The sequence below is a fragment of the Blennius ocellaris genome (genome assembly GCF_963422515.1).
Source record: "Blennius ocellaris genome assembly, chromosome: 1".
Classification (NCBI taxonomy): Eukaryota; Metazoa; Chordata; class Actinopteri; order Blenniiformes; family Blenniidae; genus Blennius; species Blennius ocellaris.
In genome coordinates, this window is record NC_137650.1 from 34,615,012 (window position 1) to 34,630,633 (window position 15,622).

The window sequence follows — 15,622 nt, forward strand, 5'->3', positions numbered from 1 at the left end:
AAGTACAAGAAGAAGCAGAGGAGGAAGAAGAAGAAGAAGAAGAACAAGGAGAAGAAGAACAACAACAACAACAAGAGGAAGAACAAGAAGGAGAACAAGAAGGAGACGAAGAAGAAGAACAAGAACAAGAACAAGGAGAAGAAGAAAAACAACAACAAGTACAAGAACAAGCAGAGGAGGAAGAAGAAGAAGAAGAAAAACAACAAGTACAAGAAGAAGCAGAGGAGGAGGAAGAAGAAGAAGAAGAAGAAGAAGAAGAAGAAGAAGAAGAAGAAGAAGAAGAAGGAGAAGAACAACAACAAAAACAACAAGAAGTACAAGAAGAAGAAGAGGAGGAAGAGGAAGAGGAAGAAGAAGAAGAAGAACAACAACAACAACAACAACAACAAGAACAAGAACAAGGAGAAGAACAAGAAGGAGAAGAAGGAGAAGGAGGAGGAGGAGAAGAAGAAGAAAAACAACAAGTACAAGAAGAAGAAGAACAAGGAGAAGAAGAAGAACAACAACAACAAAAACAACAAGAAGTACAGATAGAAGAACAACAACAACAAGTACAAGAAGAAGAAGAGGAGGAAGAACAAGAACAAGAAGACGAAAAAGAAGAAGAACAAGAACAAGAACAAGGAGGAGGAGAAGAAGAAGAAGAAGAACAACGAGTACGAGAAGAAGAAGAAGAAAAATCCCAAAATAAAAAGTCAACGAGGCTCCGTCATTCAACAAATTCTATCTTTAACCAGGTTTAAGCAAAAAGTGCACCTGCAGCTGCAGAAGAAATCCAGAAGAGACGGTGGAACGGAAATGTCAACAAACTGTAGAGGGAAACAACATCTAATTCTCTTTTTGTAGCTACAAATCCAATTAAATCAATTTTAGTTTATATATCGGTCGAATGTTCAAACTCCAGCCGAGAAACGTATCGGCCCGTCACCATGACGACTCCGTCGCACCTCAGACGAGATTCATCAGTGTTTACGTAAAGAGACGTTCAACAGGAAGTTTAGAAAAGTTGGGATGTAATGGTGGAACAAGACGGGAGACTGGCGGCAGGATTCCACAAGCTGAGGTCAGTAGTGACTGAAGCCCCCTGACGGCGGCGCTGGAAACCTTCGTCTGCAGCGAACCACCCGGATCGCTGACGGGATCCAGATCAAGTTTTTCTTTTTCTTTTTTTTTCTCTGAACGGCAACAAGACTGTCGTTATCTTTAGCCTTGTGCGCTAAACCGCTGCGTCGTCCCCGTGGGGCCCGGCGGAGACGGGAAGACGATTGCTTGGCGGAGACACTCCCCTCTTGTTTCCGTCTCCACTTGAGCCTCCCCCTCCTCATCTTCATCATCTCCCTTCGCCCCCCCCCCCGGAGGCTCCTCCTCCGTAGCGCTCGCGGGATGAAATAGCGGCTGCTTCTTGTTTGGATAAGTTAATGCTGAGATGTCAGCCTGGACTCTGATGTACACCACCTGCCTTGGCCTCGCGCTGACCTCGGGCTCCAGCTCCCACTGCAGAGACATTCCAGGGCTTTTCTGGTGCTGTGTTTACACTGCCCCCCCCCCCACACACACTAATAATCTGCCTCATCACAGAGGACAGTGCTGGGCCTCACACTCGTCCCAAAACAAGCTGGAACGACGAGCTGCAGAGAAACGTTTTCTTCAAAAGCGTTGAATTGAATAGAAAAGGTCAAAGGTCAGAGGTCAGCGGACGCCTTTGGTTGAAGGCCTGCGAGTGACGAACTCAGCCTCATAGATAGATAGATAGATTTATTATAAGGTAAAATCTTTCTCTTAATTTTTTTAAAACATTAAAAGTTTAACTTTTTAAATGAAGAACATTCATTTCATTGAAATTACTTATTGATTTAATTACATTTTCTAACCTTTAGTTTAATCAAACTAACTCAATTTGCTATAATTTAATTAAATGTAATTTTTTTCAATGCAATTAAAATTTGCTGAAGTTTAATTTAATGTATTAACTTTAACATTTCTGTTTCAATTAATCGATATCTTGTTTTATGATCAGTTTTGTAACTCTTTATTTTCATTCCCCAAAAAAAAATACAATAAAATGAAACAAGATAAAAATAAACAGTCTTTGCATCAAAACTTCCAGTTCACATTTTGGAAAAAGCAGCAGAAAAGAAGATTTACTCTTATGAAAAGAAGATTTACTCCTCTTTTACACTTTGTTTTAATTTTCTTTTGTCATTTATACGTTTTATTTATTGATTCTTTAGAACCTGCTTCTCACACTCCGTTTTGGTCATGAAAAGCTTTTGTTTATTAAATGTTTATTTAGTGCTTCATTTTTCTTGGTTGTTTCCCCTCGTCCTCATCGAGCCAGTCGTCTGAACTGAACCAGCCTGTGCGGAAGGTTTCCCATAAATAAAGTGTGATTGTTCAGCCTGCAGCCCCCCCCCCCCCCCCCCCCCCACCCCCCAGCTCCATGAACTCTTTATAAACACCGCCATCTCTCCACCGGCTGCCCTTTAAACGGGTTAAAGCTGCTGATTTAGATTAAACTCATGTTAAGACCTGAAGAGAAAAAGAGGAGACATTTATATTTCAGGAAGCTGACACAAGTCCTAAATATCTTAACATTTATGAGGCCAGTGTCACTTAAAGGTGCAGCGTGTTCAAAATGAGTAATGACACGTCTGTGCCTGAGGTGGCAGCAGTGAGTCGTGTAGCGCATGCTCATTTTTAAAATTCTTCTCAGAATTTTTGCTGTCCGGCCTCTGCTTGTGATTTACAATTTAATAATGTTTTCTTTTTTTTTTTTAACTGGACAGAGAACAGAGGAGATGCTGGATTGACATAAGACAAGTTGTGTTTAGCAAAACATTTACAAGACGTTTTTTTACAAGACATTTTTTTGTTGTCGGGCGTAGTAAACGGGGGAAAGCACAACTTTTTTTGAAACACATGTGGACCACTGCCGAAGTAAATAGTTCTTTTGCACATGCTCAGGAGGTGGAAAATAACAAAAAAAGTTTCCTCCAAAGTGTCACGACTCCCAGTCCAGATTCTCCTGGGACTTGGTAGTTTTATTTTGACAGTCACTGGAATAACAATCCAACTTGATCGCCTGTTCATATGAATGTCCCTGGAGTCCCATTGTTATTGTTTATAGTATACAGCTCTCTGCACCCATTGGTTTCATTACAAAATCAATCAATAGCAAAATACATCTGTAAAAACTTAAGAGACTGTTTTATATAAAATGTAACCTACATTTCGCCTTTATTTTCTTGCAGTTGAGTTGGAAAAAGACTTACTAGAGCGTAAAACCATGTCACACACACACACACACACACACACACACACACACACACACACACACACACACACACACACACACACACACACACACACACACACACACACACACACACACACACACACACACACACACACACACACACACACACACACACACACACACAGAGTAGTTTTACCTCCAGTTGATTCTCTCCAGCTCCTCGGATGAGCAGAACGTGTCCCTCTCAGCTTGATGGAGACTCACAGCAGGAGGTCGAGCGCTGCCTGGTTGAATTTCACCCATATTTCTTCAGGAAAGCCCGGTGTTTCGGATCAACTGGTTTCCCTGCTCAATGGTGACCGACCGTCCTCATCTTCCGTCGTTGCCGTTAACAACAGTGGGTTTAAAACAAAGACTCACAAGACGTACGACACTTTGTTGTAAATGTGATTTCCAGCGTTCGCTCGGGCAGCGACATAATTCTGTTTTTAAACATCTGCTGTCACTCGCTCGCAACGCTGGAGGAAGCCCGGCACCAGTTACCAGGGAAACCAGTTAATCCGAAACACCGGCACCAGCCAGCTGTTAGCTTAGCCACCGGCTAGTGAGTCCGCGAACTGACCAGTTTTAAAAGTCGCTCGAAAGTAGTGTCAAGCCAGGCGGAGGCCAGAACCGAGGAGTCAACATCCGAGCCAACGTCCAAAATATAGAATCAAAACAGAAAATAGTCCAAAATCGAGGTTTTTTGTGTGTTTTTTTAAACACAGGCGCGCAGTCAAACGTCACTCCACCGGAACCGGAAGTTGATAAATACCAGCTCAACAATGCAGCTGCGATGAACGGAAATAAAATGTTATTTAATACGTCAATATATTGATATCAGTCCAAATTCAAGTTATTATTCTGTTTCTGGGTGAAATAACAAAGAGAGTTCAAGCTTTCATCTTTTCCATATTTTGATCAGTTTGTGTTTGACCAGGTCTGTGTGGGCCCAGAAGAAATATTTCTGAATATTGGATTTAAATAAAGATATTACTCAATGGACTTTCATTTTTGTTTGTTTTGCTCTCATAAATCTATTACCAAGTGACCTTTTGCACAGCTGATAACATTAATAATCAGTTCATGTAGCAAAACTGTATTTTGCTTTTACATGGAAAACTGTATTTTATTCCTGTTAATTTGTATTCTTTATTTCTTCAGTCATCTATCTTGAAGCTGTTTTTTTTCTACCTTTCTGATGAAGACAGTATCTACAGCTCAGGAGCATCAAGATAACTTCCTGTTCGCTTGTCTTCACAAATCTCCTTGACGTGCTGCAAATCTCTTGATCTCTTCACACCAGCGCAAACTCAAGAACAACAATTCAAATCGACTTACAGCCAAAAACAATCCAGCCCATAAAGCATGAAGCAAATCACCAAAATTTCATACAAAGTAATGATTTATTTTTTTCACAAATGTCCTGAGCTCTTAGTGGACTATTATTAGTATTAAAAGGTTATTATGGCCCTATTTTACCAGTCCAGCCCACTGAAAATGAAACTTGGCTGTATGTCGTCCCTGAAATTAAACAACTTTGACCTCCCTGCGTTAGACTTTGAGATATACTGGAACATTTTCTCATTTCTCGGCCTTTGAATCCTTCATATCAAAGTCTGGAGCCCCAAAACTATATAATCATTAAAAAAAGTAAATCAAATAATTTCATTATAAGTAAAACCACTTATAAGGGATGAAGTCTCCATCATGATCTATTGTTTGTTATAATAAATGTTTTTGACAGGCTGTTGAACAATTAAAATGAATCTCAGAAATTATTTTTTTTATATTTTTGTATCCTGTGTTCTTCAGTTGTTCCAGACACGTAAAATCTATAGTTTTGTCAGAAGATTATGATTTGTAATTATTCTATTTGCTCTTATTTTTCTTCCGGGCTGCAGGTTTTTTTGGAATAAAATTAATTAATAAGAAACAGTCAACTAAAAATACATACAGTTACGCACAAAATAATATAACATCTTTATTAAGTACATTTAAAAAAGGAAAAGAAAAAACATATTTTAGTGGGGCGGTAAGACGTTTTGCTGCTGCTGCAAAAAGCCAAATCCATAAAAAGAAAAGCGCAACATGAATCTTACAATACTGCTCCTAATGTTTTCTTAAATCTTAAAATCTCTTGCTCTCTCTTGAAACGGCACAAACTGTGTAAATGGATTTGAGGACGAAAGAGGCCCGTTTCATCTTTTCCCATGCAGCCATGTGCTCCGGCAGCTGCTTCCAGTCCAGTCCTGACCACCTACATCGTGTCGTCGCCGCCCATTACTGATAACACATCGATTAAAGAGACGCTCAGCGTCTGTCACGTCCACCACCTGCTCTCTGACCCACACAAAGACCTTTAAATCAGCACAGCCTGACGGTTTCAACCTGCTGCTTTTACATGGAAATCCAAATGTGGTCATCACTGTGTGCATTTTAATGATTTATAACTACTCTGTGAATAAAAAACATCACATGTGAAAAAAAAAATTATATATGGATAGTTTATTTTTGTATACAAAGAAACATTTCCAGTAACAAACCATGAGGAAGTTTGACCTCAATGTATTTAAAGAGTGAACTTTGCCGCCATCTAGTGGTCAGCATGTGGAACGACATTCAAAATTACCTTAATACAGTGGTTCTCAATTATTTTCTGTCATGCCCCCCCTAGAGGACAAAAACATTTTCAGCCCCCCCCCCCCCCCCCGAATTGTACTACCATTGAGAACCTGATAATATTTATTTATTTATCTGTATAAACACATTTTTATGAGGCACCATCATTCTGCATACAATCGCCTGATTATCAAAATAAATTAATAAAATGAGCTGGAGGCCCTTTTTTTTTTATCGTTCAAGCATGAATAAAGACACTAATACTGAAAGTTGCGCCTGCCTCACGCCCCCCCTGACACCCCACCACGCCCCCCCATTTGAGAAGCACTGCCTTAATAGCTTCAAGGTCAAGATTAAAGAAATATCGTATATTTAGGCGACAGTTTGAACTTGGGATGGTTGTTTGTTGGACAAAAAGTCAAAGTCAGGGGCGTCAAACACAAAAAAGGGTCACGAGTGGCTCCGAACTGTCCCGCCAAATTAACAAGTAAATTATTATGAAGCCATAGCGACAATTACATGAATAAATTAAATCAGAAACTCCACCATACTCAAGAAGAACGTCTCGGTATTACTCAGCTTTGTTTTCTAGATTTGTGGCTGATGCTGGTCAGTACGAGAAAGAGTGAAAGGACTTTTCCAACCGCGAAAGATTTAATAATTCGATTAATTTGAGTCACAAATTGCTCACATTGACACATGAACCTTTAGAGATCCAATTTCCTTTTCTTTGTTGTGACACAGAAAATACATGATAATAGACACACACATGATCTGTGTTGCGTTTGCTATGTTTTTTAATAACATTTCATTTAAAAGAAAAATCTCCTCTCTCATCCTCCTGATTCAGATCAAACGTCCTCTCCTCACTGTGTTTGGATAAATACACCGACAAACTTGCCTGTTTCAGAAAGTTTTAATGTAAAAGGACAACGACACGGGGTTTGGTGACAAAAATGGAGGAAAAGAAAAGAAAAGAAAAGCCAATCTCTCTGTTCATTTGTCTTTCTCTTTCTGCTCCTTGTCCTTCTTGTCCTTCTCCGCCTTGGCCTCTTCGGCCTCGTGTCGTTTGATCAGCTCCTCCACCTCCTTCTGTTTCAGCACTTTGATTTTGGTTTTGCCTTCTTCTCGCGTCAGGGTGGCGATCTCCACTGGAAGTGAGACGCAGCTTCGCGTGAGTTTAACGTACGAGAGCTTCTGCACAATCAGTTATTGTTGTACTGTGAGCAAATATCAACACGACAGCCGACTCAAGCCCTCATCGTAATTTATCATGGTATTCCCAAAACGGGAAACTTTGCTTTTGGGAGTCACTGGAAATACAACTTTTTGAAAACATCCCTTAAGAGAGCGCCCCGTCGCCCGTCTCCATGGAAACAGGGGAAAACTAGGGATGTCTTGATCCGAAGGTATTGAATCGGGGGCTTATATTAATGATGTTTGATTGATCAGGTATCGGTAAATCCAGACGATCACTTCAATCTTTTTTTGTTGCGACTGAATAAAGTTAAAATTAAACTTACTTATTAAGAATGAATTTAATAATTGTAGCTCAGCAAAGCTTCTTCCAATGGAGCTATTAGCTTTAAACAACTTAGTATAAGTATTCAAGATATAACAAAAGCAATGTAAGTATTGGGTTGAGAGAGTTTCAATATCGCCAAACAATCAAAGGTGAAAGATCTGACGGGTCTCAGGAGGTCAATAAGTGTGATCAGGACATTTCTGGGGAATTTGAAGGGCCCCTACTGAGCATGTGCACCACGGCCATGTTGACTAGTTGTTCTGCCCATGCTCAGTAGATGGACAATAAACGGTCAATGTCACGACTCTCAGTCCAGATCTCCTGGGACCTGGTACTTTTATTTTGACAGTCACCATAATTGTCATTGTTATTGTTTATAGTGTCTGTGGCTTCATTAGAAAAAGAACCAACAGCGCCAACACGTGGCCTGGCCTGCTAACTACATCTTTTTCAAAATGTTGCTGTGTAAACGCGCAACTTTCCAGAAAACATGAAACAAAACCCGACACGTTCCCCCTTCAATCCTCTGGGTGCAAACCAGGCCTTGGAACCCGACTCCTACTGTAAATCCCCCCCGAGCCTCACCTTTCTCCGCGGACAGCTTGCTGACGTCCATCGTCTTGTTGAGGACTTTGACGGCCAGAGCCAGAGCCGAGGACAAACTCATCTCTCCCTCTTTGTAGTCCTGCTTCAGCATGGAGACGGCGGCCTGAGGAAAACACCAAGAGAAAGGCATGAGGTTCCACGTTTCCCCTCTGCCCGACGTGTCTGGTCAGTAACTGCTCTCTGGAAACTCACTGCGCTGTTGTTGCCGATGCAGGTCGCCTTCCAGCCTCCGTAGTTGCCGCTGGGGTCGCTCTGGTACAGCTGGAAGCCATAGTGCTTGTCCCAGCCCATGTAGAGCAGAGAAACTCCAAACGGCCTCTTTCCTGAGGAGGCAAAGCGCACGGCGGTCAGGCCGGCCTGAAAACCCCCCCGGAGGCCTCGTGCTCGTGTCACACGCCTGCTTTGGTGGGATTATTTTAATTTCACCTCCAAACTGTGTGTAGGCCTGCTTGATGTCGCACAGTGCCGTGACCAGCTGCTCGCAGGGGATCGGCTCCTGGTACTGCAACAAATACCTGGAGAGGAAATTCAACTCATCCGTCAGAATGTGAAACGTGTCAATGTAGAAGTTACTCTCCATACCAGAGATGGCAAACGAATTAAATGTATCAGCTGTGAGAAAACTGACATTAACTGCTGCAATTATCTGTTTGACCACCAGGGGCGCACTTTACTCTGTTTTATCATTAGAGTCAATTCAACGGAGACATTAAAGACCATGTCTAGAATAAGACAAGTCATTCTGAACATAATATTTCTGAGTTCCAGCAACACATTTTATGCCTTTGCAGATGTAAATACAACAATAAAAATCCACTGATGTGCAAGTTGTAACGCACATGGTGAAGTGAGGCAGAATAATGTTCATTCCATGTGAACTTCTTCATTATACATTAACACTTTGTTGCACTAAAACAAAGAAACAGATTTCTCGATGTTTATACATTATAATGTTGTTATTGACGGGTTCTCCCCATCTGAAATTAGATTGCGCTGTAAGAAAAATACTGTAAAGCACTGGAAGTAAAATGAGTTTAACACCGTTGCTCTGTAATACATCTAGAAGTTCAAATCGCCACCAGATAAATGTTTGATCCAAGCTGCGTTTATACGTCTAAATTATGCAATAATCCAAACAGAAAGACAAAGAGAAAGTCAGGAGAAAGATAGACAGGCTTCAGTACTTTCGACACACTTGACTCACCTCTGTGCGATTAGCCGCAGCTCATTGGTCAGTACGTTAGCGTCTGATGTGATCCCAGCAACACTGCAGGCCATGTCTCTGTGAAAACATCCCCGCAGACACTTTAAACAAACTCCCGGCACGTCTTTCATGGAAAAGTGAGGTGTTGTGATTTAAAGTCCCTCACTCGTTGAGCTTGTAGATCTTCTCGGAGAAGAAAACCTCGTCCAGCAGTTTGTGGATGTTGCGTCTCTCTGCGGCTAGCAGCACGCCATTGTTGGCTAAAATCCCCAGGCAGGTTCCGGCGTGACCGATGGCCTCCATGGCGTACTCCACCTGGTACAGCCGCCCTGTTAGATAAACACCAGTATTATTCAGAGGGTTCGCTCCTAAAGTTCAATTCAAATACAAGTAAAGACTATAGTGACATTTACATCTATTACTGTGACCACAGCATCAAATTTCTATGTAGGAGTGAATCTTATATGGCCCCTAAAGAACTTCAAATTCATGTTTCTTTACTTTAAAAGTCCAGAAGCAACAGTAAACTGCATTTAGTGAAATACGTGACTTTGTGTCCATCACAATGACACTATCTTACTTTGACCTCACAGTGTTTCATATTGAAGTTTGACTTTAGTTTTGGTTCACACAGAAGGAAGAAGGTTAAGCTTGAGACAATATTCAAACTGAAAACATCTGACTGAGGTGAGCTTGAAAAACATTCAATTCTCCTACACTGTCAAGCTGTCGCATCTGTTTATACAGTTTTTTCTCATAGATATGTGGTTTTGAATCGAGACATCTATTCAAGATTTTCATATTTTAATACCAGAGAAATGTATTTTACCCAAACAATTGTAAAGAGTAATTGTAGTTATTTTAGAACTATTATAGTCCTTGATAAGAATTACTCTATTTGGTGCTTCTAAAAATGGCAAATTACATCAACATTGTTGACTTTATATATACACACACACACAGACATAGATACACACGCACACCTATATATATGTCAACATAATGCTGTTGGTTGATATTTAACTGTTAAAGAGGAATAAGACTTGCCTTCAGGTGAAAATATGGTTGTTCTGGAGTCATATCTTCGAGACTAAAAAAAGAAAGAAAGGCGTAGTGTTAGTTAGACATGTTTATAAATCAGAAAAAAGTGCATATTGAATCAAGAGGATTGTACAAACCATGATGTCAAGTGACTGAAAATATCCTGAAAAACAAACAAAAGTTTATTATCCAACAGAAACTAGGACCCAAGCAACTTTCGTTATATGTGCACAAATAACGTTAATTTCCAACTGTGTCTAACTGCGGGATAGCCATTGACCAAAATAACAGTTCAAAGGTGTAACCTGTAATTTCTGAAGCACATTAACTCTGAAGTTATGATCCTGTGACAGCGAGCCGGCTAACTGATGCTATACAATGAATCTGCAATATCTCCGCATGCTAGGTGGCTAACTGTTAGCTTACACGCTTCATATCAAACCATTTCTTCCAGCTGGCCTGCGACAAACACCCATAGAGCCATCGAAGCGTGTTAATAAACCTAACTGAGTTAGCTTCTGGAGTGTGGTTTGATCGTTACCTGAGGAGAGAGATTCGGAGTTGGAGCAGTTTAGCTCACAGCTTCACTACTTTCGGTTTAAGGTTTCCTCGCTGGACCCGGCGTCCGGAAACAGTGAGGCCTGCAAGGACCACCGCCACCTGGCGGTCGGAGGACGAATGGAAATTCAAAAGATAAAATACATTTAAATCAAAATACATTTTGAATTAATGAACGAATCTCCTTCTATGTATTTGCATGTTTGACAATTTCCTTTTCCAATTCAAACGTTTAAGATATACAACATGAAATATTTTATAAATATTATAAACAATCAACTGTTTAACAAAAACAATGAAGGACTGATCATGTTTATTTCCTGATTTGAAAAAGCCACTTAATTAAAAAAAGCCACTTAATTAAAAACAAACTGTTTATAATATATAATATACATAGACATATATAAATTCAAGTACTCTGACATTTTAATGACTTCGCTGTACATGACTTCGGAGGTCAGTAAGCGAGTCAAGTTAACTTCTGCGAGGCTGAAATAAATGAAGACAAAGAAGAAACTCTGCGCTCTGATTGGTTGTTGAGGCAGCATGGCGTTTGAATGGAAGCCGGAACAGCTTTAGCATTTAGCCTACTAGCTGGAGAGATGCTAACTCCATGTTTATTAACCTTATAGACACGAACACACTTTAATTTGATTCTAAACCAGCTATTGACGCTCGCTTTAATACTCGAATTCCGCACAGAAGACATGACACTGTAATAAACAGTGTATAAAGGTGAGTGGTTTTATTTATTTGATACTAAACCGTTTATTACCTCTTTGCCAGATGAGCTAACACGCTAACGACACGTTCAATAACTTTAGGAAACATTTAGTTGTGTGATCGTTTCTCTTCGTCCCTCAGGTTTAATAGGTATTTATGGTTCAAACACGACCCGTGTCGCAGGTTTGCAGCTGGGGACACAGTGTCCTTTGACTCCGGGGTCAGACTCGGATGTGTGTTTTACAACATGTGTAACAACATGCTAACAGCAGCTTCACCAAAGCTACTTGTTTATCTGAGGCGTCGTAGTTATTTTACAGATCGAGTTTGCGGGATAACAAGTGAACTGTCATCTTTATAAATAACTGGGGACGAGTGAAATAATATTACTGAAGGAGGGGTGAGAGTTCACCGGTTAGATTTCATTATTAAGGTCAAACATGAAAAAGCCAAAAACAAATTTTTCTAAACTTAATTACACCACTTCATAAGTTCTTCAGATGTTTCAAGAAAACACAGCATCAGTGCCACTGTTTACAAGATGATCAGAAGTTGTGTGAGTGAGAGAACATTCATTACCTTTAGTTTACTCTGTTTGCAACCTTCACACAATTTCCCTACCTTATTGAAATCTTTAGAATGATATAGGAGTGCCTACCCGTGTTATTAGAAGCATAGAATTGGAAAAGCCTGGCTTCACTGATCTCTCTTAAGATGTTTGTGTTAAATATCACAGGTCCAGTGGAGCCTGTGCCTCGCCAGGTCACATCAGGCAGGCGGTCATAATGTTGTGGCCACTTTGCCGACTGTTGTTTGTGCTGGTAGGCAGGAGTCAGTCTGATGAAGGGGGCCCCACCGCTGACAGGATGCAGCAGAAAAGGAACATCCAAATCATCGAGTGGGAGGACCTCGACAAGAGGAAGTTCTATTCCTTCGGGGTGTTCATGACGATGACCATCCGGGCCACCGTCTACCCGGCCACGCTGATCCGCACGCGGCTGCAGGTGCAGAGGGGGAAGTCCCTCTACGGCGGCACCTTCGACGCCTTCTTCAAGATCCTGCGGGCGGAGGGCGTGCGGGGCCTGTACCGCGGCTTCATGGTCAACACCTTCACCCTCATCTCAGGCCAGGCGTACATCACCACCTACGAGCTGGTGAGGAAGTACGTCTCCCAGTATTCCGAGGACAATACCGTCAAGTCCCTGGTGGCGGGCGGCTCGGCGTCTCTGGTGGCTCAGAGCATCACCGTCCCCATCGACGTGGTGTCTCAGCAGCTGATGATGCAGGGCCAGGGGCAGCACCTCACCCGCTTCCGCCTCGACGCCAGCACAGAGACCGGAAAACCAAAGAAGGTGTTCGGCCAGACCAGGAACATTATGGCTCAGATCTTTGCCGCCGACGGCTTCCGCGGCTTCTACAGGGGATATGTGGCTTCGTTGCTCACGTACATCCCAAACAGTGCCGTCTGGTGGCCTTTTTATCACTTCTATGCAGGTAAGAAGCTCAAACGTACAGCTTGGATGAGTGAATCACAAAACACACTTGATGTAATCACTTCTGGGACATGAAGGTTGGTTTTTTTGCTCTCGATGCTGAGATATATTGTGAAGATAAATTACTCTTCTGCAGGTTTCTTCGACCTTCAAACATGCTTAACCCTTCAATGAGAAGAGCAGCATATAAACTGTATCGTTCCATCTGCCCTATTAGGGAAGTACCTGGAAACGTAAACATTTTTAATAAACAATGGTCGTCTAATGAGAGAGAGAATACTCAGCAAACAGTCTGAATTTCATCCAGGCTCAATATATATTACATTCATTTCCTTCAGACCTTCAACAAAGTTAAAAATTAACCGCCAGGCCGACTGACGTGCAGGGACAGCTGAGTAACCACGCCCGTCCCCATCACCTCATAGACACAGCTTCTGGTAAAATGGTCAAATTAAAGAACGACAGTTAAACCTCAATCACTGCTTGAACTTGTACAGCAAAGGAAAACGTTCTACTTTCAAATGAATTGGCCTCGTTAGTGTACAGACCTGTTTGAGTCCACAGATATACGCCTCAATATAATTCAAGATATCAATAGATAAAGCAAACAAAAATGAGCAACTGTCTTAGAATGTAATGTGGAGCCTAGAAATAGACAATTCAATTATCATTGACTGACAAAGCTGGTATGATTAATCAGATGCAGTGGAAGGAGCCTGGAAGCTTCGTATTTTAGTCGACTTATGACTATTGAAACAAAACGTTTTTGTCCCAAACTGCAAGAACAAGGTCTTATTTACAGATTGCTTCCTGTGCAACAACATTAAATAATACTGAAGCAGTTTATTTACATGTAAATAATTATCATTAGGATGACATACATTCACTGTGTTGCACAGCAGAACCTTACGGTTTGAAGGGAGAATGTTTAGCGTCACCTGCCCAGAGATATAATCACAGATAAACTGAAACTGCTAGAATGAGAATAAACATTCAGTTCGCTGTGGAAAGACTCACTTGTTCATCCGTCCACAGAGCAGCTCTCCAAACTGGCTCCCAGTGACTGTCCTCACCTGCTCCTGCAAGCCATGGCTGGTCCTCTGGCTGCTGCCACCGCCTCCACCGTCACCAACCCCATGGACGTGGTCCGAGCAAGAGTGCAGGTAAACCAGATATTCCACAGGTACAACCAGCAGTGAGGAATCCATACATGCTTTGTTGGCCCTGAGCCAATTCGCAGAAATTAATGAATAACCATTCAGTTCATTTGAAGATACCAAGCTGTTGATTAAATTAAGAGGCAGAATGAGTTATTTTCATAGAATTTGTGAAAATAATCCCATAAGTTTTTGTTTATGTTCTCAACACTAGTATATTTGTCCTGATTTCACAACTTTCTTCACATTATGTATGAACGTATTGCACATGGCCGATGGCAATTTTATTTTTCAACAAGTTTGGAAACTTTAAAATAAATTCCCGCGGCAATAAAAACTCGGATCTTCCCCCTGTAGTGAGAGGAGATTTATTTAAAATTGGTCGGACAAGAGAAATTCTGTTGTTTTGCATCACTGCTTCATTTATTTAACTTTCATGACACTTCGAAAGAATACAGGTTATTTTAACAAAATAATTGATAGTTTTACCTTTTACTTGATCCTTTTCTATCGTGATTTCACACATGTGTGTGTGTGTGTGTGTGTGTGTGTGTGTGTGTGTGTGTGTGTGTGTGTGTGTGTGTGTGTGTGTAGGTTGAAGGGAGGAGCTCCGTGGTGGAGACCTTCAGGCAGCTCATCAAAGAGGAGGGATTCTGGGGTTTGACCAAAGGACTGTCTGCTCGCATCATTTCCTCCACGCCCACCGCCATCGTCATGGTGGTCGGCTACGAGAGTCTGAAAAAGCTCAGCCTGCGGCCGGAGCTGGTGGACTCCAGACACTGGTAGAGGCTCTCTGGACCACGTGCCATGTTGACCCCCCCTCCCCCCTCCCCCCCCCTCAATTCTTAGTTCGGGGAACAAACAGTCTTTTACGTTCAACAGCAGCTTCCAGTGGGCGATTTCTATCACAGCAGGAGATCAGTTTGTAATGGGATTACTCTCTGACCATAAATCAAACCCGACGCCGTTTCAAGTGAAAACGTTCCAGTAAAGTTTCTCGCAGAACAGCTGCAAACAATGTGGTTTCCGTGTCGGGCCACTAGCTGTTGGTTGTTTTTGTAATGAAGCCACACATGCAGGGAACGAGACGCAGTAAACGTTTAACAGTGGACATTCTAGTGCAGTGTTTTTCAACCTTTTTGAGCCAAGACACACTTTTTTGTTTGGAAAACTCTGGAGGCACACCGCCACCCGAAAATGTTAAAATGTTAAACTCTGTAGCCTATATTAACAATATAAAGTCATTCTCATCAAAGTTTTATCAACAGCAATCAAGTAAATACAGAAACAAAGTATTTCCCGATTTCTTTTTTTTAATAGTGCCTCCCTCAGTGTGAAACCTGGACCTGATGGATGAAGAGCTGAGATCCTGGTTCACATTCTTCCTTTTCAAAAACT

General features: G+C 41.5%; 2 protein-coding genes across 2 annotated transcripts; one reads left to right on the plus strand and one right to left on the minus strand.

The window, feature by feature from the left end:
* Positions 1-6,823: 6,823 nt before the first annotated feature.
* On the minus strand, positions 6,824-10,940 carry LOC308131986 (proteasome subunit alpha type-4). The gene is made up of 9 exons (XM_080498917.1): positions 10,835-10,940; positions 10,431-10,456; positions 10,300-10,342; positions 9,419-9,581; positions 9,253-9,330; positions 8,475-8,563; positions 8,241-8,371; positions 8,028-8,151; positions 6,824-7,068 (listed from the first exon to the last, which is right to left on the minus strand). Exons 2-9 carry the CDS (start codon positions 10,431-10,433, stop codon positions 6,914-6,916), a joined length of 786 nt encoding a protein of 261 aa, XP_080355043.1. The 5' UTR covers positions 10,434-10,456; positions 10,835-10,940; the 3' UTR covers positions 6,824-6,913.
* A 506-nt stretch (positions 10,941-11,446) lies between these two features.
* slc25a44b (solute carrier family 25 member 44b) lies at positions 11,447-15,504 on the plus strand. Its single transcript, XM_080497457.1, has 4 exons — positions 11,447-11,586; positions 12,400-13,068; positions 14,103-14,230; positions 14,819-15,504. The coding sequence occupies exons 2-4, from the start codon at positions 12,441-12,443 to the stop codon at positions 15,008-15,010; spliced, it is 948 nt and encodes a 315-aa protein (XP_080353583.1). The 5' UTR covers positions 11,447-11,586; positions 12,400-12,440; the 3' UTR covers positions 15,011-15,504.
* The last annotated feature ends 118 nt before the right edge of the window (positions 15,505-15,622 follow it).